The sequence below is a fragment of the Schistocerca americana genome, chromosome 1, assembly GCF_021461395.2.
Source record: "Schistocerca americana isolate TAMUIC-IGC-003095 chromosome 1, iqSchAmer2.1, whole genome shotgun sequence".
In the NCBI taxonomy this organism is placed as follows: Eukaryota; Metazoa; Arthropoda; class Insecta; order Orthoptera; family Acrididae; genus Schistocerca; species Schistocerca americana.
In genome coordinates this window covers 563,642,997-563,664,431 of record NC_060119.1, presented here as the reverse complement: position 1 = coordinate 563,664,431, position 21,435 = coordinate 563,642,997, and the positions used below count along the sequence as shown (strand labels likewise).

The window sequence follows — 21,435 nt, the reverse complement described above, 5'->3', positions numbered from 1 at the left end:
GGAAGCATCGATTTGAAAGGATCCACGCCATAATTTACCTTGAATGATTGAGGGGAAAATAGTGAAAGAAACTAAATATGGATGGTTGGACAGAGATTTGAATTGCAGTCCTCATGAGTGCAAAGTCAGTACATTAATTACTGCACCGTCTTTCAGCATATTATCGTACATGGGGGGACAATTAGTAAAATATGAATTTAGACCTAAATTTAATCTAAATGTGGAAAAAAATATTTGTGGAAAAAAAACTAGTATTTTCTAGAAGAGCGACTGAAACGTGTAAGCTTAACGAATCAACTTGCATGTTCTCATTGTAACAAACTGTCATGCATGAGGTGAATGGTACATGTTGCCAATTAATGGTGCTTGCATATACTTAACTTGTGAAAGTCTCTTTGTCTTCATTTAAGTATTTTGTGTATGACCTTTAACCTTTTGAAATGATCCACGAAGGTCAGAAAATTTATGCATGCAATTTCCAGCTTCTTTGTATGTCTGGCATAATGTTTGATTTACTTACTTAATTTAGCAAAAGTATCACTATGAATTACCAAGGAGTAGGGCACAGTGATCAGGATATTGACCTCAGATTTGAGACTCTGTTCCATAATTTTTATTTAAATTTCTCTTGATTTTCCTGAATCACAGCAGGTGAAATGCACAATCACCCATATGATAGGGCAAAGCAGATAGTATAACTCAGCCTTCTTCACTTGAGTAATTTCTCTAATTATCTTGAAAGACTTTAAACTTACCTTTCCGTCTTTTCTCTATCATCTTAATTGTATTATTTTTCCTTAATCCAGAATAATTTTTCATTATTTACTAGCTGTAGTGCAATGCCTCCTATGACACTAAACAGTAATTGCTCCATACTGGAATGGTTGAAAGATGGGGAGATGGGGGTAGGGGGATGTAGTGTGAGTGCAACTCAGCATCTCCGCTATATGGTGAGTAGCAACTTTCTTTCTCATAATATTGCTATATTCTATCCCGGATTTTCCATTGTTTGACCTTGTTGTCAACTACACATTGAGTTATAGCCCATTCTCAGACTAGGATAAGCTGAGAGAAAATATGGCCACAGATTTATTGAAGGGTCTACAAATGAAATGTTTTCAGAAACTGGGAAACAGAAACTTGAATGGTTGGATATGAATTAAACATTGCTCCTCCCAAATGAAAGTCCATTTTGCTCATCACTGTGCCATTTTTCCTGGTCAGAAATAAATATTTCTTTTCTGGTTGCTGCACTTTGTTTAAACTGCAGTGATGTAGGAATGGATGATATTCTGGAGTTTCATTGTTACTATTTACTGTCTGTAACAATGAGGAAAGTTTAGGTTGAAATTATGTGAAATATCACTGAGAAAAATTCCTGTATGTTTGCTATTAGCTGTAATGTTTGATATAATACTTAACAAATCTACATTTTATAAAGCTGGTTTTTTTTCTCCCGTTACTTAATATAATTCTCATGATTTATCAGTTTTTAATGAAGATTTAAATTTTTCATCTGACAGACCGATAAAAGCCTGCTGCAGCAATACATAGCAGAAGCAGAACGTCGCAGGTCAACAGGCAACACACCTGCCCGCAGTCCTCCAAATGGTAGTGCAAAGCCTGTGGAAGAAGTGGAAGGTGAAGTAGCAGTAGAAGGAGAGGAACATGCTGTGCTGCTGCCAGACTCTTCTTCTAAACCTAACTGCCCAGAGTGCTAGCACTTGCCCAAAGGCAGCCCACAAGAAGAGGCTGCCACTCAAACTAAGGTGCACGAGTATGAGGGGGGCTTGTGAATCCAGTAAAGAGTATTGTCGTAAACTATCGAGAGTCCTCATCATGCAAGTTCATATTTCTGGCACAAATTATGATATTCTATCAGTCTATTGCATTGATATTGCATCTGATAGTTCAGTAATTTGATTTGCTATTATTGTGGGGCAAGTGTGGATGATTTGTGTCATTTCATTTAATGTGTATTTGTGGCATTTCAGCTTGTTTGTCCTCCAATTGTCCTACTTCAGCGGTCCTGATGCAGTGTATGAAACTAATCGGAACATTGCCATGTGTGACACTTTATAATCTTTTGGTCATTAAATTATTTAATTCATTTACATTTAGTTAAGGCTCATTTGTTTTTATTAGTTGCCAAATGGACGGTAAAAACAAAGAAAATGAAGGAAAGTGTACACTCTGTATGTTGGTAAGAAATTCAGTAACTCTTCCCACATCTATTGCCTCCATAAGAACTGCCTCAAATTTCATGTAAGTTATGATAAACGTGCATTAGTAACTTTAATTCTGTGTATATAATGAGTGTTGGGATGAAAAATAGTTTTATAAGTGGAGACAAGGAAGAAGAAAACTTAAGAGTATTTTTTAATGCTGTGCTGTTTAGTAGAACCTGGCCCTTTTATACACCCTTTTATTATGGTAATACTGTAATTGTATCACCTCATATGAATCAAGTAAATAATTGAGAAAGTATGCTACTATATCTGTGTTAATGGCATTTTGTAGACTGTTTGCCTTCATCATAGCATTTTAATAACTTGTTGTAATTCACATGTGTGTTTTAAGAAAGTTACTATTTTACAGTTGTTCATTACTGTGTTTCATTGTTTTTTGTAGTACTTTCTTGTTGCTCGAATGAAAATGGGGGTAACTAATGCAGCAGTTTTGATTAATGTAAAATATTTCATGTAACTGTTTTAAAATGGTGAGATGTTTATCAGTGTGGTTATCTGTAGATTGTTCCTGTTTGTGGAATTAACACAACTGAAATTTATAAATTTTTAAGATTTGCTATGTTAACATCTTGTCCGGTTATTTGTTGTGGTGCAATGGGAGATTTGGAACATTTTTCATAGAATGTTGAAATATTTTTTGGTGCCGTGTAACTTGGTGATGTAAGTAGTGAACAGTGCCTAAATAACTTGAAAGATAATAACAAATTATGGACATGCCATATAAAAATCTGGACTCTAAAATGTGAAAAATCAAGTTCCATGTTGAGAGCTGTCACCAGCATATTTCTGTTTCATATTTCTTTGATGTCCAAAAATAATTTACTGGTGCATGTGTTACAGAAAGTGTTAGGAATTTTAAAATATAGACTGACATAAATTATCTAGCACAACAAGAGTCCTTCCCATAAATCATCCGAGTCTTCATAATCGAATAAACTAATTCAGTAGTTAAAACAACTTGTAATAACGGAAAAGAAACAAGCAGTATGATGTTATTTTTGTATTAATTATATAAGAATAATAAATGTTTGAGAGGTTTAAAAAGGTACAAAAGTGAAAGCCTATGGTAAGACAGTTTTTGTAGCTGCTGCAGATGTATTTGTATAGTAGCTAAGTTATTATTTTCGTAACATTTTGTCACATTGCATATGCTGTTGATTTTCACTTACCTTAGACATTATTTGTGTGTCGCTACTGCTTTGGTTGTGTTGAATAAACTAATAATGGTGTACGCAGGCTTCACACTGAAGCAATTGAATATGCAGTGCATTCTGTGTGAGTGCTCATATTGCCTGTGCTGAAGCAGCACACTACTTGATAAGAAACTTTATGGGACTAACTGAAGCAGTAAGTTTCTTTTACATTCTGAAGATATTTTTAGTTTCTGCCTTGTGATTCAGGCGCAGAAAAGCTTTTGAAAATGTGTATAGATTTTAGGAAGAGATTATATGTCATTGTTCTTGTTTACTGTATACTATTGCGTGTACAGTTGGTGTGTATTTTAGTATTCAGACAAATGGCAGATATTTTTAAGTAATGTACTAGAATGTTTTCCATAGATGTCAGTACTGTGATATTGTCAACATTTAGCACTTTATATTAAAAAGAAGGGACATATTTAAAGGACCAAAGTTCCAGAAGAAATATGTTATTACCTGACTTAGTGGCATAACCTGGGGTGAATATATTCTTATAGGTGTACTTAAATAGAAATATGTGTATGTATTGTAGCTTTAATTTTTATTTATTACTGGTGTACTTAAATATGTTGTTGTTTGATTATATTTCTAATATTTTTTTTGCAAAATAAAACTTGCCAGAGATCATTAATTTTAATTTTTTTGTGGTTTTAACCTCAGTGTACATCACAATCAGTTAGTACGTGCAATAAGGCAAGATCACAGAGTAAGTGGGGTTAATATTTCTTTGAGATTAATGCTTTATAGACCTCAATAGATCAGTGTGCCTCACTAAATGAACTTTATAGTTTGTGACCGGTTATAATATAATGTGTCATATTTTAGGCTCCAAAACGAAAAGCAACTGATATGAATGAAACTTACTTCTCAGGAAAATGAATAATACATCCATTATGCAAAATGTCAAGTTTGTATGGTGTCACAGTTTATTATAAAGGGTTGTAACAGCAACCAACAACATGTTACAATTACTACCTTGTCTTACCTAGGTATGAAACAATATAATCTGTTCCTGTTTTGTATTTCTTCATAAAAATTGATGGCACACATTATATTGTAGTTTATATATTTTTCCGGTACTAAAAATAACACACTGGCATAAATGATCGATAAAATAGTTGAGCTATAAATATCATAGTAATTTTGTAGTTTTTCTTGTGTCGTAATACAATCATCCCATTATAAGAAGCAGTATGCTCACTGCATTATACAAGAAAAGTGAACATGATGGTATAGGGTAATTGCAGTTACATTTTGAACCTTATGTCATCAGTTAAAATGGTTGTTTTGTGTTAACTTTATTAGAAAAACAATCAAAGTACAACACACAATTAACGTAATTCTCAGTTGTGGGAGTATGCAGAAAACCTCTTAGGAACAGATTGCAACTGTAGCAAGAAGGATTCAGTTGTTTATCTAGTTTTGCGAGCCATAAAGAAAATACACAATGAAGTCAGTAATTAAAGCAGTCAAATTTCTTATTTACCAGAAGCCGAGTGAAAGACACATTGTGTGGGCTTACAAAAATACATTATTGGCTGTCATCAGTTCTGCCAACATAGACTAATTTAGCCATGAATAAAGGAGGAACCCTGGTACAAAACCAATTTTATAAGCCAAAACTCTACAGGCTGTTGACAAAGAGGGATGTAGAACTAGTCTTAGTCAGAAACATACAGTGGGTGAAATAATAATGGAGAAACATGTGTATTTGGGCATATACGAGGCGGGACATGTGTATGTGTATGTTAATATTGACATGGGCCCACTACAAAATAAAGAACTTGCACGTATTACCAATATAATGAAAAGGATAGTTGCTACTCACCACATAGTGGAGATGTTGAGTCACAGATAGGCACGACAAAAAGACTGTCAGGAAATGAGCTTTCGACCAACATGGCCTTTGTTGGACACACACACACACACACACACACACACACACACACACACACACACACACACACACACGTGCCTCTCTCTTTCTCTCTTTCTCTCTCTCTCTCTCTCTCTCTCTCTCTCTCTCTCTCTCTCTCTCTCTCTCTCTGAAAGCTCATTTTCTGACAATCCTTTTGTTGTGCCTATCTGCGACTCAGCATCTCCGCTATATGGTGAGTAGCAACTATCCTTTTCATACAATTATTACATTCCATCCTGGATTTTCCATTATTGGACATATCATCAGCAAAAAATTCTTCATGAATTGCGGAGCTGAATAGTGGATTATAGCTTTCTATAAATGAAGGATCATTTTACACGGACAGCAGAGATAGCATGAGTAGAGAGAGAGATGTATACACAACTGAATGTGTGGGTAAAACTGGATAAATGTCAATTTTAAACAGCTGAACAGCATACTGCCATCAAAAGAGTTATGCTTTCTGTCACACTGATAATGGTGAATTGCTTAATGTGATTGAAAACACATCAAAAAGGAAAATACAATGAACCCTGACAAAAACTAATTATTGGAACCATTTTTACATCTCCAAAGTTTGGCATCAAATTCCTGTCATGCCATCTCAGGGATAGTTACAATAGTGATTTATACTACTGGGGTTTCACTTAACATCAACAAAATAAATTTCAAACAGAGAAACTACCATTCTGATTGAGTCTGTATATAGAAGACAGTATTTTTCAGAGATTGCTGTAGAATAATATTTAGTGTTAACACTTAGATATATACTGTTAAATAAAGGTTTCACACCAACAAAATAAGGTGATACATTATGTTCATATTAGTAGATCTTTATGAATATTGCAGAACATATTCTGAATGAAATTAAACTACTAATTTAAAGTTCTACACTGTTAAGCTTATAGAACAGATGAGAATGACAAGTGAGCCACTCATCAGAACTCTAAGATAGTAGCAGTTACCACTTGCAGAAAACCATTACACAGAGGAAATAACTAGTGCTTTTAAAATCACAAGGATACGATAAATGTTCTTATTTGATTCTAAAATATTGGTAAACATTATTTCTTACATGTGAAATTAATATAAAAAGCTTTGTTATTATTGTGGGAAAACTAGCATACAATATTACATTTGGGAAACAGTATTACATTTAATCAACAGTGTTACATTGAAAAACAGTATTCTATTTTTAAAAATGCAAAAATGCATGATAAAATATTAAATGTATTGGTGGGCTTCCACTCAGTTCAGTTCACTACTTCAACCAGCTAAAGAAATTTAACTATCAACTGGAGACTAAAACAAGTAAAGAGCTTCTTCAGCTTTCCTGGACCCTCTACTGATTTTACAGAATGTATTATTATTTTTTGCCCTGTTTCAGGGAGCTTTCTAACACTTGGAATATTAAAATCCAACAGTTGTTCAAATAAAATTAAGAGTTGGTTGGAATAAGTTAAAGACATTTAACATTGACAAATACTTGGGTATATATTATGGTTAATTACATGTAACAGTCATTATCAGGGTAGAACATTCCATGGAAAGTGAAATTAATATCAAATGATATAGGTCTTCTTATTTAAAAGACTCCCACAACAATACTAGCTACAGAACCACTGCTAATATGTTATTATAGGATTAATTAATACAAATATAAATTAATAAAATTTGTTGTACTCATGTTATCTTCTGCCAAACCTTTCTATTCAGGGCATCCTCCTTGCATACTCCCTGATGCTCCATTATTTTGTTGTGTGATCTTTCCAAGAATGCTATGGTGTGCTGCATTCATGTCTGTAAGTTGGTTTCCAGTCAAAAATTTTCTTTGGCCACCTATGCAACTGGTGTATTTAAAATATAATTGAATTTACAGTAACTAAAAACAAAAAAACACATGGCTAAACCACATGTGTATTTTCACTGGAACAGAAGGCCAGGTGCAGCTGTTTCTATGTTGTTTTGTTGTTCTAAAAGAGAGAACTTTGGATTCTGGTCAGACATCCAACAGATTGTATGTCTTTCTCATTCTTTTTTTGAGACTGTTCTCGTGAACATCTTTCTTTTACTTAGTGACCACTCTGCTTCATTTCATCTTTATTTTGCTCATGTTTAGGTTCTTCATTTTTATTTCTCTCATTTCTATGTTGTCTCACTCCACATTTCCTCTTCACTAGTTTCATTTGATGGAACATTGATTTCAGATGCAGCAGACTGATTATCTGCCTTGTTCTTTATAGCCATCTAATCAATTTTGAAGGTTGTCACTTACAAACACTGTCTCTGTCTGTGTACGAGCTGGTTCAATCACTTCTGAAAGAAGACATTGCTTCCCTTCTTCTGTAATGACAGCAACAGTTCTTATCCTCTATCATATCCCTTAGGTGGAGAGCTATCAGTAACAGCTAGAACTTACATCTGTACTTGCAGCTCTAGATTTACTGCAAGTTTTGTACCTGTGCTTGTACTTTTGCACTTTCCTCACTCAAATTCCACAGGTGTCTGATAAAACTTCAGTACTTACAGTAACCTGATTAGAATTCAAGAAACTCAATTCAGATACATCATGGATGTTGCTTTTTACAAGACCTGTGTTGAAGGTGTGAGCACAGCTGTTGCAATATTGTTCTCCAGATTCTGACAAATTTCTGTTCTTTTATCAACTCCTCACTGACACCAGTAGTATGAATTTCTTCTTCTCCTTAGAGTTCTGCTTTAGCTATTAAATCTTCAGGGGCTGTATTGCTACTACCTATATTCATTACTTTTCTCTGACTACCGTTGCCAAATGGTTTGTCATGTTCCTCTCACAATATCTGGTTCTTAGCTTTTACCACATTGGCTGCCACACACATATTGATGGGTATTTCACCACGAGGCCATCATGCATGAGGTTTTGCTATAGCTGCCAATGGGCATAAAGTCTTGGGCATAACACTCTGTTGTGGTTGCCAGTGGCCTTGTGGTGGTCAACATGTTAAGTCATGTTCATCACCCATTTCCTCCTCAGAAAATACGTGTGTGTTGTGTCCTTGTTGAGGAACTGTTATTACACGAAGATGCACAGATTACATCTGCAAAAATTCTCATTTTTGTTGAGGCTTCAGCAGCAAAATGTCACTCTCCCACAATTCTGAGGTATTCTTACTAGAGAGTAAAGTGATACCTTTGCTCGTCGGCTGTTTGGCAACATTTACTGTGTTACCATCAAATATTTTTATTGAATCAGTCTGTAATTAACTGAAACAGGTTCACTGTCATTAACAGACTAATTCTTGCTGATGATTTTTTTAAGCCTTTTTAGCTTTAAATGAGGAAACAGTGCCAGGTGAATCAAGCAGCTTGGCTTTAATCAATCCAACCAGTTCAGGCATCTTCAAAGCAGCAGGAAACTACTTTAATTCACCATTGACCTTTTGATTACTAACAATCTGGTTCCTGTCCCTGGGAGTGGTAGGCAAAACAAGAATGTGTAATGAAGTACGTTTGGGAGAAGAAGAAACCAATTGCTTTTGTTCAAATACCTCTATTGGTTTTACAGTCTCTACTGCAGGTTTGGATTTAAATTCTTCACTCATCTTTGAATCCGTGATGGTAACCTTCTGTCCCCACAGAATCCTATGTGATTAAGTACTGTCGGACAAAGCTATTAAATAATTGCTCAGTGACAACTTGTTTCATGAGATTTGGAAGTTGTACTGGACCTTTCTAATGCAGTGTTCTTACTGCAGAAGTCCAGGACTTTGCAGAAAACTATCTATGTTATTTATTTATCATCATTATTCATCAGTTCTGTACATTACCATTAATTTATATCTTCCTATTTCTTCTTTGTATTTGTACTTGTATGGAGTGAGGAAACTTGACATTAGAGTGCATACCTTCATGTATTGAGTTATATAAAAATATTTCATTTGATGATAATGTGGTCCCTTTAAGTACGATAATGTGGCAGGATTATCAAGACCACTCATACAATTCATAACTTTTGCACTGCTTTCAGGAGTTTGTACAAATGAAAGTAAATAATACTTTCTAATTTCTGATATTTTATTTCAAATGAAACTGTGCATGTTCTGTCTAGTTTCGTCATTTTGCAATGGATTCAGAATTTCAAGATAAAAAATAAGTCTTTGTCATTGTAGCTCAAAATGTTTGTAGATTGCTTATTAATATGAAGAGATTTAATTCTTAGTGAATGTTGTTGTTATTCATGAGAGGAGAAGAGTTAATACATGTCCATAAATTTGTGAGAGTTGATTGATTTATACCTTCATATGACAGAAGTTTTGAAGCTATCTGAGACAATGACAACGAAACATACTAATGATAATTGTATACAACAGAGGTTATTTTGCTAGAAAATACTAGTGTGTGTGTGTGTGTGTGTGTGTGTGTGTGTGTGTGTGTGTGTGTGTGTGTGTGTGTAAGAAATATGTACTAATTTCCTGAGGAAGGAAAAGCTATGTAGTGATATATTCATGTTACACAATTTTTCATCTTGTAAAATACATAAATTTTGTAAGTAATTTGTCTTCCAGCATCTCTCTGTAAGAGAAGTAACATATAATTAAATGAATTAAATATATTACATTTTAAAATTTATTTAGTCAGATACTCAGTTCAACAATGAGCGAACGTCATTGATGTTCTGTAGGCAGTGAGAATAAGTCGTGTGTCAATTGTCAGTCGTTTGATATCTTTGTAAAATGATGCCTGAAATAATTTGTTGTTGAGGCCTATTATTAAACACACATTTGTACATAAGTGACCTAGTTTCATAATTATTCCATTATTGTAAATAATATTTTAGTTTCTTTAGCTCTTCATATTTAAATTTTTTTACATTTATTTGTCCAGTATAGACATTATGGTGGTGTTTATCATTTCCATACATTGCCTAACATATATGTACATATTGATTCTGCAAATCTCTCAGTACAAAGAAAAAATTTTCTAAGCTGTATTGTGCCCAAAGCATATAGCATTTTGCTTTTCATTCAGCTAGTACTTCTGGATTGCTAATACAAATAGGAGCTGTTTAAAGAATGTCTTCTTATGCTTATAATTCTGACATGTTTGATAATACATTTATGATGCTTCCTTGTGTAAATGAAGTTACTGAATACTCTGGAGTTTATAAACTTGTTGACTGACACGGAAGGCAAATACATTGTCAGGCCACAACAGTAGTAACAGAATGTCATGTCCTAGTAATAATTCCAGCCTTTTCTTTGCCATTAGACAGTACTTGTTTCTACACATCACAGTTCATTCCATAATATTATGGATTATTTCATTACTTTTTCAGCTGGATTTTAATTCTGTTACTAACAGCTATGCATGCAGAGAAACAAAAGAGCTGAATTTTGTTTTGTTCATTGTTTTATGAATGTCTCACTAAAGGCAGAGTTTGGCAGTACTTAAAGAAATGAAGCTCGGTATAAAATCATATCTTCCCTATTAGAATCAGGGCAGTGAGTTACTATATGAACATCACAGTATTAAATAAGTCTAAGGTTAAAACTAATCACAAATATGCCCAGCTATTTCTCTATTTTGAGTTATTTACAAGCAGTTTTCATTTTTATATAATTATTTTCCATAGTTGGCATTATGTCTACCTTACAATTTCACAGAGCAAGAATGAACTGTGAAACAGAGTTTTGTATATGCTTCATTCTTTGATGGTAATTGTCTGTAATTATCATCAGATTCATGAGAACACTGTCATTTGCTGGGATTAATAAGACATACAAAATTATTAAACATCATTCTGTATTTATTACATTTATACCCTAAAATGTTCTTAGAATGCAAGTGATTGTTATATAGCCAAACATAGCTTCCTCATATGTTGTACAAGAAAAGCAGTATACTTCATACTCTTGGTTGTTGTAATGACCACAGTTGCTCTTCACCCAAAACATTAAACTGCTTCAAATATTCACATAAATCTTGGAATATTGTTTTTTGCCCAGTAAACTGACTCCTTAGTGGTATATAATGCTTCAACAAACTTGGGTAACAGATTATCGGTGATTGCCACAATCACAATATAAGATACGGTTGTGGACTTTGCATCCTAGCTTAAGATTCTGAGTGGGATTCTTTATTCTACCAACATTTTAACACTCTCTCAACACATACAAACCAAGAAATTGGGGAACCTTACAAATTAGAAACACGTCTGTAAATTATTTATGTATCTACATTCTAGGAAATAAATTTCATGTTAACTGCATGGTTGGTAGCAATATTGATTTTAAATATGCTTCTATTCTTACATCCCATAGAATGCACATGTCGAAAAATAAATCTCAACCTTGTCATGCAGATATTAATGGGTTTCTATCTAGTTTTACTGCAGATGTAATATGCGGAAAGGGGAGTGACTACATACACCAAAAAGTGGGTTAAGTTCTATGCCACAGACCTCAGTGCCCGCTGAAATTTACAAGCTGTTTGAGTTCTGTTCTTCAATAACAGTCTTGGAATCATAAAAGATAGCCCTGATGGTCTTTGAGGCCCCAACAGGAATTGTTTTAGACTTCATTAAGCAATTAGTGGGGGCCACTAATAATACATAGTAGAAATAACTGGACGTGGAGTTTCTCAAGATAGATCTCATCTGAAACACTTCTGATTGAGAACACCTCAAGTTACTGATGTCCAGTTTCAGTTCACCCCCACAGCAACATTCCCAAAAAGAACAGGAGGTCATCATGTAACAGCAACTGCTAATTTATTTCTTAATTTGAATTTCTTTACTGAAATAGATGAGAGTCCCTTAACAAATGGTTTATTTGATCATGATGGTCAAATGGCAACACCAAAGCATTCTCATAAGTCAGGTTTAACAAAGAAAGGAAAAGGAAAATTTCACAGAATCAAAACTGCTGACTCAGTTACAATATTTCAGGTAGAATTTACAAGATGAAAAATGTGGATAAGTTTACCAAGGCCGCAGTAGATGAGAATTTTTTTCTAAAAATATTTGTACAATGTATACAGTTGTCCTTTACTGTAGACAGTGACAATTACAATGAAAGCTTTGGGAAAGGGTGGCTAACATCTGAGATCCAAATATCTTGTGCCAAGAAGAGATCTTTATTTAACACAGAGGACTAGCTCTAATCAAGGCTTAGAATGGCCCACAAGCAGTATTGCAAAAGCCTCCAGTGTTTCACCAAAAGGGAGAAAACCATGTAACTACAAAGAAAAATTCAAAATTCTAAGAACAAGGCAAGGACAATTTGGAGCAATATTACCTATCAAGCATGAAAGAAATACACACAGTAAGACAAATGGTACCTAACTCTAAGATGGCATTAGCACTGGGACAGTCATATGAAATTCAGATCAATGGCTACTAAATTCAGTGACCGACACTAGGTCAAAACATGGGAACAAATGACAGTCTGCTTCCGGGTGTTCTGCTGAGTTGCTGTTTCCATTTTGGGCACAATATTTCAATGACTGACCCATCCATCTGCGAATTTTTCTGTTATGTGTATTTACTGCCTGGACGCCATGTAGACATAACAGCAAAACTTGCAGCACCTGAAGAAGATGGCTGGTTGGTCATCAGGATATTGTGCATAAAATAGAAACAAGGACTTGACAACACACCTGGAAGCACATTAATCAATCGTGCCTGAGAGACTGAAAAATGGTCTGTTAAAAGTGCATCCGTTATTCTTTATTAGACAGGCAATGCATTCTCCACTAGCAAACATCAGCTTTAAAGTGGTAAGAAAAAAAACAGGTCATTGAAAAACAGCAGCTCTTCTGGCTATGATAGGACCTCAACTACAGTTCTAAAATCTCATCTTATTTGGTTGTGCCACCCTTGAGTTGCCTTTGTAACCAGTTGATGAGTCAAAGGATATTTCCTGAAAGACTAAAGTGTGCTGTAATAATGCCTATTCATAAATGTGGATTTAAGCAAGTGATGTTTGATTACAGATCCACTACCTTCCTTCCCTTGCTCTCAAATTTTTTAAGAAGGTAGCTTACAATGGAGTACCATCTTTTTGAGAATAATGCATAAACAGCAGCTCAGTTTGCCTTCCATGGAGGATTCCTTATTGAGAGTGCAGTATACATATGGTCATGTGAACTCAATTCTAGCACAACTAAACAAGAAAGCTCTCCTTTATGACAGGACTTACAAAACATGATGTGTGAATGAACAAACAAACAAATTGATCAGATGCGGTCAAAAATCTAATTTCATTTTTAGCTCTTTTTCACAAAGTAGAAATTACAAATGTCAGGAAAATTTGTTTCATGCAAATATTTTTTATAGTTCTGAGTTGTGTTTAATTTCGATGTTCAAGTACAGCAAGCAAGCAAGGCTCTGCATTCTGGCTGTGATGGCCCAGTTGGAACCATTCGACCACTGTGTCATCCTCTGCCAATGGTGTCGCTGGTTGTGGTAGGTGTGACTCAACGTGGTTCTCTACATCCTTCTGTGGAATCTGTGTGTGAATTATTTTAGAACACAAATGAACACTCAATACATTTACATGGAAAAGTACCCTAAAATCAAAATCTGTTCTAAAGAATCAACATGGAAGCATGGTTTTGGCACATTGCAGTGCTACAAAACTTTGGTGTTATGTGAGTAAATAGTTGTGAATTATGTGATGGAGGCCCTTATAAAGACAAGAAAGCAGAGTAAGCAGAAAAAGTTGGAGAGGGGATGACAAAAATGAATCGGCTGTGAAGCGATATGAAAAGTCTCGAGCTTGTTTTCCATAACTGCAAATAATGTTTTAGTAGGTTTTGATTACATAAACAAACAGCGTAAGTGATGATTTGCATGTGTGACACTCTATGCAATGGAGGAAGCACAGTACCTTGTAACCTCAAAAAGGCATCTTCAATGAAAAAGAGCCAGGAAATCACACATACAAACATCACCAAAAATATTCAAGTAAACCTATGCATTTGAAAATGAGAATAAATTCTCAAAATGCATTGTGCTAAGCATGAAAAAATAAGTAACAGATGCAGTTTTTCATTATTTAAATCATGAATGACACAGATGGCAAGATGTCCTAAAACACTCACTGTAATGAACAAAAATAACTAATATTGCTTACTTCAATGCGTGAGGATAGTAGCTTCAATGACAGTATTTTGCATAGTTTCAATTTGCAGATGGGCAGGACTACAAAGTTTTAGTTCATTCCCAGTTTTATTGTAAAACAATTGTGAAGACGAAAACAATTTTTGTATAAAATTAGGTATAAGGACAAAGAATACCTATGGGAGAAACAATTTTTTGTGATAGTTAAAATGCCATGCTATTGTAGTTAAAACTGACTGCGAGAAAGAAACCCACAATTTTCACAGCACAGCATTTTCTTTCTCGTAGTTGGTTTTAATACAAGATGTGAACATTGTTATTTAAGAAAATGTATAGCTTACATTCATCTGAATATTTATTAGAGTATTGTGCGAAAATTCCAAATGCTTAGTAGAACATAGTTTAAAATTTTTGAAGTAAACTGGTTAGGAATTCTTTGTGATTTTTGCTAACAACATTTCCCCTTTTTTAAATCCTGTATCCGTCCAAAGTTTAAATCGTGCAAAAAGATGAAGTAAATCGGTCAAGAACTTCTTGAGATTTTTGCTAAAAATCTTAAACAATGACTTGGCTTTATATTGTAGTATAGATAAATGAGGAAGGAGCAGCAGGTTTTTTCAAAGATATGGCTTTCCTAATAACTATACTGTGATAAATTTAGCTTGAGTAAGCACAAATATTTTCTAACAATTAAAAGATAGTAAATTATTAATGCAGTTGCTAAAAATGCATCATTTGTTAATGGTTATATTGGCTCATTCTACTTTTCTGAAATACATTTCTCAAAACAGGATTTACAGACCGTAATAAAAGAATGAGTAGAGTGATACTTACCACTGAGTGATGAAGACACATGGAAACTGACAGGTAACATAGTCATGTAATACAATGGGGGAAGATGGACAGAGTGTTTAAACCTTTCCTGGTTTTTGGGACACAATTGTCCCACTAACTTTGGATTTGTAAGTCTATCTGAGGCCCCCTGCATTTTTTCCATTCTTTTGAAATGACATTACCATTCTTCCTGTCTTTCTTCCATTCCGTCCATAATCCTATGTTGGTTTTATGTTCTTTTTCTTATTTCCTCATTTCTTACACGGTCAAATCGGAAAATTCTACATGCTCTTCTCAAGTGGTCCAATTCTAGAACTCTAAGTATATTTATGTGAGTTCCCAACACTCCCTGCCACAACTGGTTATTGGTTCCATGATTGATTTGTATTGGCCTAAATGCATTTTAATCTTTCAACTAATTTTTGAGAACCAAAGTATCCCTGCAACTTCGCATAAGGCTTTTTGTATGCTAAAAGATGAAAGCATATCACCGCTGCCTTCTTCCCTCTTCAAAATTAAAAATGCTTTCCGGGAACTGAATTGTGTTCTCTATTTGTTTCAATTATAATTTTGATTTGTGTGGTCAGTATGGCTCTTGTTGGCTTTGATGTGAATATCACCTAAAGCCGTCAACCATGGACCATGCTGTCAAATGTTAAAGCCGTCAGCACACGGACCATGCTGTCGAACATTAATGTTGAGCGTGCCAAGTTCAATGTGCTGCTGAACACTCAGGAATGATGCAACTTGTGCATAAGGTACGTGGGCCCCAACATGGTATGTGCAATCGCAACGCTCTCCAGCGGCAGTTGTGGGATGTTTCTAGTTCATAAATCACACTGTTTACTCAACAGGCTGCGTAAAATTCCCACGTTAGCTGTGTTAAAACGCACATTTCCTCCATTGTTCGTATCCTAGTCATGTTGTTCTTTATGTAATATACACAAATAAAAACTTCAGTATTGATGTACATGTTTTAAGAGAAAAAGGAAAGTACCATGTCCAATCAATAAGGACACAGGTTTATAAAAGTCCCATTACAAACAGTGGGACACAAATTTGCATTAGTTCTCCACATAAGATAAACACTATTTTATCTTCCTCTCATTTTAGTAAAACCCTACAGTCATTCTTACTTGATCACTGTTCCTACCCAGTAGCAGAAACTTTACAACTTGTAAATCACGAAACTCAAAAGAAAAAGGAACAACATATCTTTATACAAGTAGCACAAGCTGCCCTGTAGATTAAGCCAACCGAACAAACTCACTCCTCAAAAAAGGTGAACTTATATTTACATAACATCAAATATTGTAGTATATACTTACATTAATCTAATAATAAAGCATCATAACCTATTATATACGTGAATATTATGAAAAAAATATTTAGATTTAGCGAGATGCGAACTGTCATCAGTTCGCATATCTGGCCTTGAATCGTCAACGCTACTGACTACGCTAAAGTGACAACAATTTTTTGTTTTTTTTTTCTTTCTTGTTTTCTTTATTTTTTGTTTTTTTAAATTTTTATCTTTTTTAATTTTTTGTGCATTTTTTTTTTTTTTTTTTTTTTTAGCATACTCTTCAAGTGGAACCACATTCTATTACTCAGTTCCTCTCTCTCTCAATCTCTCTCTCTCTCTCTCTCTCTCTCTCTCTCTCTCTCTCTCTCTCTCTCTCTCTCTCTCTCTCTCTCTCTCTCTCTCTCTAACTCTCTAACTCTCTTCCTTTTCTTTTCCTAATATGAACATATATATATTAGTTTATAACAGAGGGAAACATTCCACGTGGGAAAAATATATCTAAAAACAAAGATGATGAGACTTACCAAACAAAAGCACTGGCAGGTCGATAGGCACACAAACATACACACAAAACTTTAGCTTTCGCAACCAATGGTTGCTTCATCAGGAAAGAGGGAAGGAGAGGGAAAGACGAAAGGATGTGGGTTTTAAGGGAGAGGGTAAGGAGTCATCCCAATCCCGGGAGCGGAAAGACTTACCTTAGGGGGAAAAAAGGACAGGTATACACTCGCACACACGCACATATCCATCCGCACATACACAGACACAAGCAGACATTTTCCCTCTTTCCTGATGAAGCAACCGTTGGTTGCGAAATGTCTGCTTGTATCTGTGTATGTGTGGATGGATATGTGCGTGTGTGCGAGTGTATACCTGTCCTTTTTTCCCCCTAAGGTAAGTCTTTCCGCTCCCGGGATTGGGATGACTCCTTACCCTCTCCCTTAAAACCCACATCCTTTCGTCTTTCCCTCTCCTTCCCTCTTTCCTGATGAAGCAACCGTTGGTTGCGAAAGCTAGAATTTTGTGTGTGTGTTTGTGTTTGTTTGTGTGTCTATCGACCTGCCAGCGCTTTTGTTTGGTAAGTCTCATCATCTTTGTTTTTAGATATATATATATTAGTTTATACGTAGACATATAACAAAGGTAGACAGATACATGGAGACTGGTTATATTTCACCACCTGATGCTAACTATATATCTAGACTTATTTTTCTTAGAACAACATGTAAGACACAAGAATGTGATCAGTGTACGAATCATCAAAACTCAATTGCGATACTAAATGGACAATTGAGGGAAGTTGAGAGGAGCTTGTACACATCTTAGAGTTGTTTCGCATATGCATGATGCAATGCAGCTGATGAGAAACTGGCAAAATATTCATGGTGTTTTTCACTGTTTTTGATCTTAGCATATTGTTCTCAAATGTAAGTCAAAAAGGTGAGTCCATCGTGCATTTGCCGGTCTATGACGGCGTAGACAGTATGGCCCAACAACCACACAGCGGTATTGTGTTTTGCACATGGGAAATATTTAAAATCGGGTACAATGACACTATCAATAGAGACGAGGGTCGGCGTAGTTCGCATGATGAGAGCCACCATTAACTGGCAAGTCCTCCACACATCAGAAACAGCTTGACATTGCAGGCGGTCTTCTCTGGTGTCAGGCACACCACACCTGCCACAGTTGGGGGAGGCGAGAAGCTGAATATTGGCTAAACGCTGATTGGTGGGCAGTGTGTTGTTGACAAGTTTATACCACAATGCAGACACATCGGATGACAGAATACTATTATTCAATGAGGGCCTACTTATGAGATCTTGCCACTTGCTTAAAGCTTTAATCATAGATATGTTACTGACTGAAATTTAATTACAACAAATTGTACCAAGAACAATGTGTTTTTCGTGGATCCTCAGTGTGTTGCTAACTTCAAATGATATACTCTCATAATACGCAAGTTACAATAATTCTTTTGCCACGAATATTTCGTCTCTCATTATTTTATTGCAACAAATCACACAGTTAACAACAGGTTTTTGAATGATTTTCAATTTGCTGGTACTCAGAAATGACATATATACATGTAGGCTTGAACTGAATGCCAATATGGCTCCTCACAGCTCAATGCTGAAGGGAGATGGTGTGCACGTGGTGTTGTGCCATCTGATTGGTCAACATTCAGATGCACGCTCAGGATATTTGACATGCTAGATATTGCTCTGCATGTTCGGAAAGACTCCCAAACGTGCTATTCCACGCTATGACGTCAGAAACTCGGCACGCTCAACTCTCAACGTTCGGATGCATGGTCTGTGTGCCGATGGCTTAATGGTTTACCCAATTATTGAGAGAATTATAAGGCTCCCTAGATGCTCCAGGAGCAGCTAGGGAAAGGGCAGATGACCTAGACAGAGCTCCACTTATCACCATCACCATCATCATCATAATCTTCTTTTTCTTCCCAAGTATTAGAGTTTCCTTTCTTGGTAATACTGAAAATTTCTAAATCATTGTTCATGTGCCTAATTCAAGTAGGAAGTGTCAGATGCCCCAGTTGTTCCCACTAATGACAATTCACTTTAATAGTCACCCACTCCATTGGCTTAAAACTTAGCTGTAGCAGGATTTTTTCCTTATAAGAGTCAAACCATCCTCATTATCTGCTGAGTTAAAGGCAAGATATTCAGCTCTCTGAGGCATACTGAACTTCACTTTTATGCTGCCAAAGATGCTTGCTGAACTATGCTCAGTGTTTAAATTATCATATTAAACGACTGGTAGTGCAACAAGACTCTAGGTTGGGAGTCCTATTATATTAAAAAAAAATTTCAATTGTAGCTCGCAGAGTGTTTGTGATTTAAAATGACCTAAGGGACATATGTAGTTTGATTTAAATGATACAGGTATGGCAAGCATTAACTCCTTTGCCATGTTATGGGTTCATTCATCAATGGCAAGCATTAACCCCTTCCCCCCTGTGGGCTCGGGGGTTAGAATAGGCCAGAGGTATTCCTGTCTGTCATAAGAGGCAACTAAATGGGGTCCCATTCTATTGTTTGACCTGCCACTTTCAAATATCTATAGAAGTGCGGGCCATGTGGGGCAGGATGCCTTACGTGATGCACGAGTTATCTATAGTGCTCTTAGATTCAATCTCCTGAATCTCTTGTCATGGCTTTGCATCTCCACCTGTGTTTACACTATTTTGGCGAGGATACTTTTTGGGGTATGTCATCTTCTTCCACTGTCTCCTGTCCTCTTTCACCCCCAATGACAATATTGGATTTCTCTGCACACAATATCCAGCACAGTAGCCAGTCTGTTGTGGTGGGGCCGTCATGCACCCATTTGGTGGTACCCCCCTGACAACACAGGGATCACACTGCTGATGCCTGAGCTGTAAACTCCCCATGTATGCCAAGGAGTAGATGCCTGTCTTCCTGGGGCATCAGGACTCATGGCAATGGCCATCATGCCAGTTGGCCTTTGCTGTGGCTGGGTGGCACCCATGGGGAGAGCCCCTGATCAGAGTGGGTGGCAGCAGGGCGGATGACATGCAATGAAGTGGACTAAGTCATCTCTTGCTGGTGACTGTATGGCACCAGCAGTCTCTAAGAAGGGCAAGATCAAATACAATGCCCCTAAATGACCCTAAATTTTTTCCTTCCCTTGCTATACCATGGGAGGAATGTAGGGCTACAGAACAGAGAGAGCCATATTTGCCTCAGTTTTTAGTCTGTAGCAGAACTAATGGGGACTCCTTTCTACCTACGAAGCCTCAATTTTTCATCGAACACCTTGAGGATAGGTTTGGAGGAGTGACAGCACTGTCCAAGGTGCGAAATGGTGCAGTCTTGATTCAGACAGCATCCCCAGCCTGTGACAAGTTGGGTGATATTCCTGTTTCCGTCACTCCCCATAAAAGCCTCAACATGGTCCAGGGGATCATTTTCCATCGTGATCTCCTTTTGCAGTCTGACGACAAGCTCCTTGCCAATTTAGAACGGCGGGGTGTTCATTTCATCCAGTGTGTTTACAGGAGACCGAAAGACAACAGGGTTGCTACCAGTGCTTTCATCTTGAGGGTGATTCATTGCCTGAAAAGGTCAAGGTGATGTTTTAAAGCTGTGATGTTCCTCCCACTATGTGGTACTTTATGTGCTGGAAGTTCTGGCACATGTCTTCCTGCTGCACTTCCAGTGCCACATGTCGAGACTGCGGACGTCCACTGCACCCAGATACTCCATGTGCGCCTCCTCCCACTTGCATCAACTGTGGAGAGCACCACTCCCCCTGCTCGCCAAACTGCCCAGTACTCCAAAAGGAGTGGAAAATCATGGAGTACAAGACCATGGACCAGTTGACCTACACAGAGGCTAAATACAGATTTGAAAGATTACATCCCATTCGGTTGACATCGACCTAAGCTGCAGCTATGTCACCATCACCGTCCCAAGTGCCAGTGGTTCCTCATTCTGTGCCATAAACTGTGGTCCCTCTGGGCCACCAGAATACACCTGCCACTTGGTGGTAGGGGGCAAATCTTCCTCCAAACACAGGGGACATCGGTCCCCTACCCCCTGTCGCAGAAGCAACAGCCTCCTCCAGCTCCTCTCATGAGGAAGAGGCCCCCTGGGGCTCTCTCTCCCAAGGTCTCCACTAATGCCATGGCATACACATGCCAGTGGCTCAAGGAGCCAAAAGCTGCTGGACGAAGAGCTTCACAGTCTTCCTTCATGCCTGAAGCTGCTTCAGATGAAGCTTCCCAGCAAGCTTCTAAAGAGAATCGAGAGAGCAAGCAAACTAAGAAGAAGTCTGCTAAG

At 36.6% G+C, this 21,435-nt stretch overlaps 1 protein-coding gene across 2 annotated transcripts in view; it reads left to right on the top strand.

Moving 5' to 3' along the window:
* The window catches only part of LOC124606469 (unextended protein), a 532,433-nt gene extending 528,354 nt beyond the window's left edge, over positions 1 to 4,079 (top strand). Inside the window, exon 13 of one of the 2 annotated variants that reach the window (XM_047138454.1) lies at positions 1,524 to 4,079. In XM_047138454.1, coding sequence (XP_046994410.1) covers positions 1,524 to 1,721 — 198 coding nt within the window. In that variant the 3' untranslated portion in view covers positions 1,722 to 4,079. The remainder of the gene's footprint in view (positions 1 to 1,523) is intronic. The other variant, XM_047138462.1, reaches the window with a different exon arrangement.
* Positions 4,080 to 21,435: the final 17,356 nt, after the last annotated feature.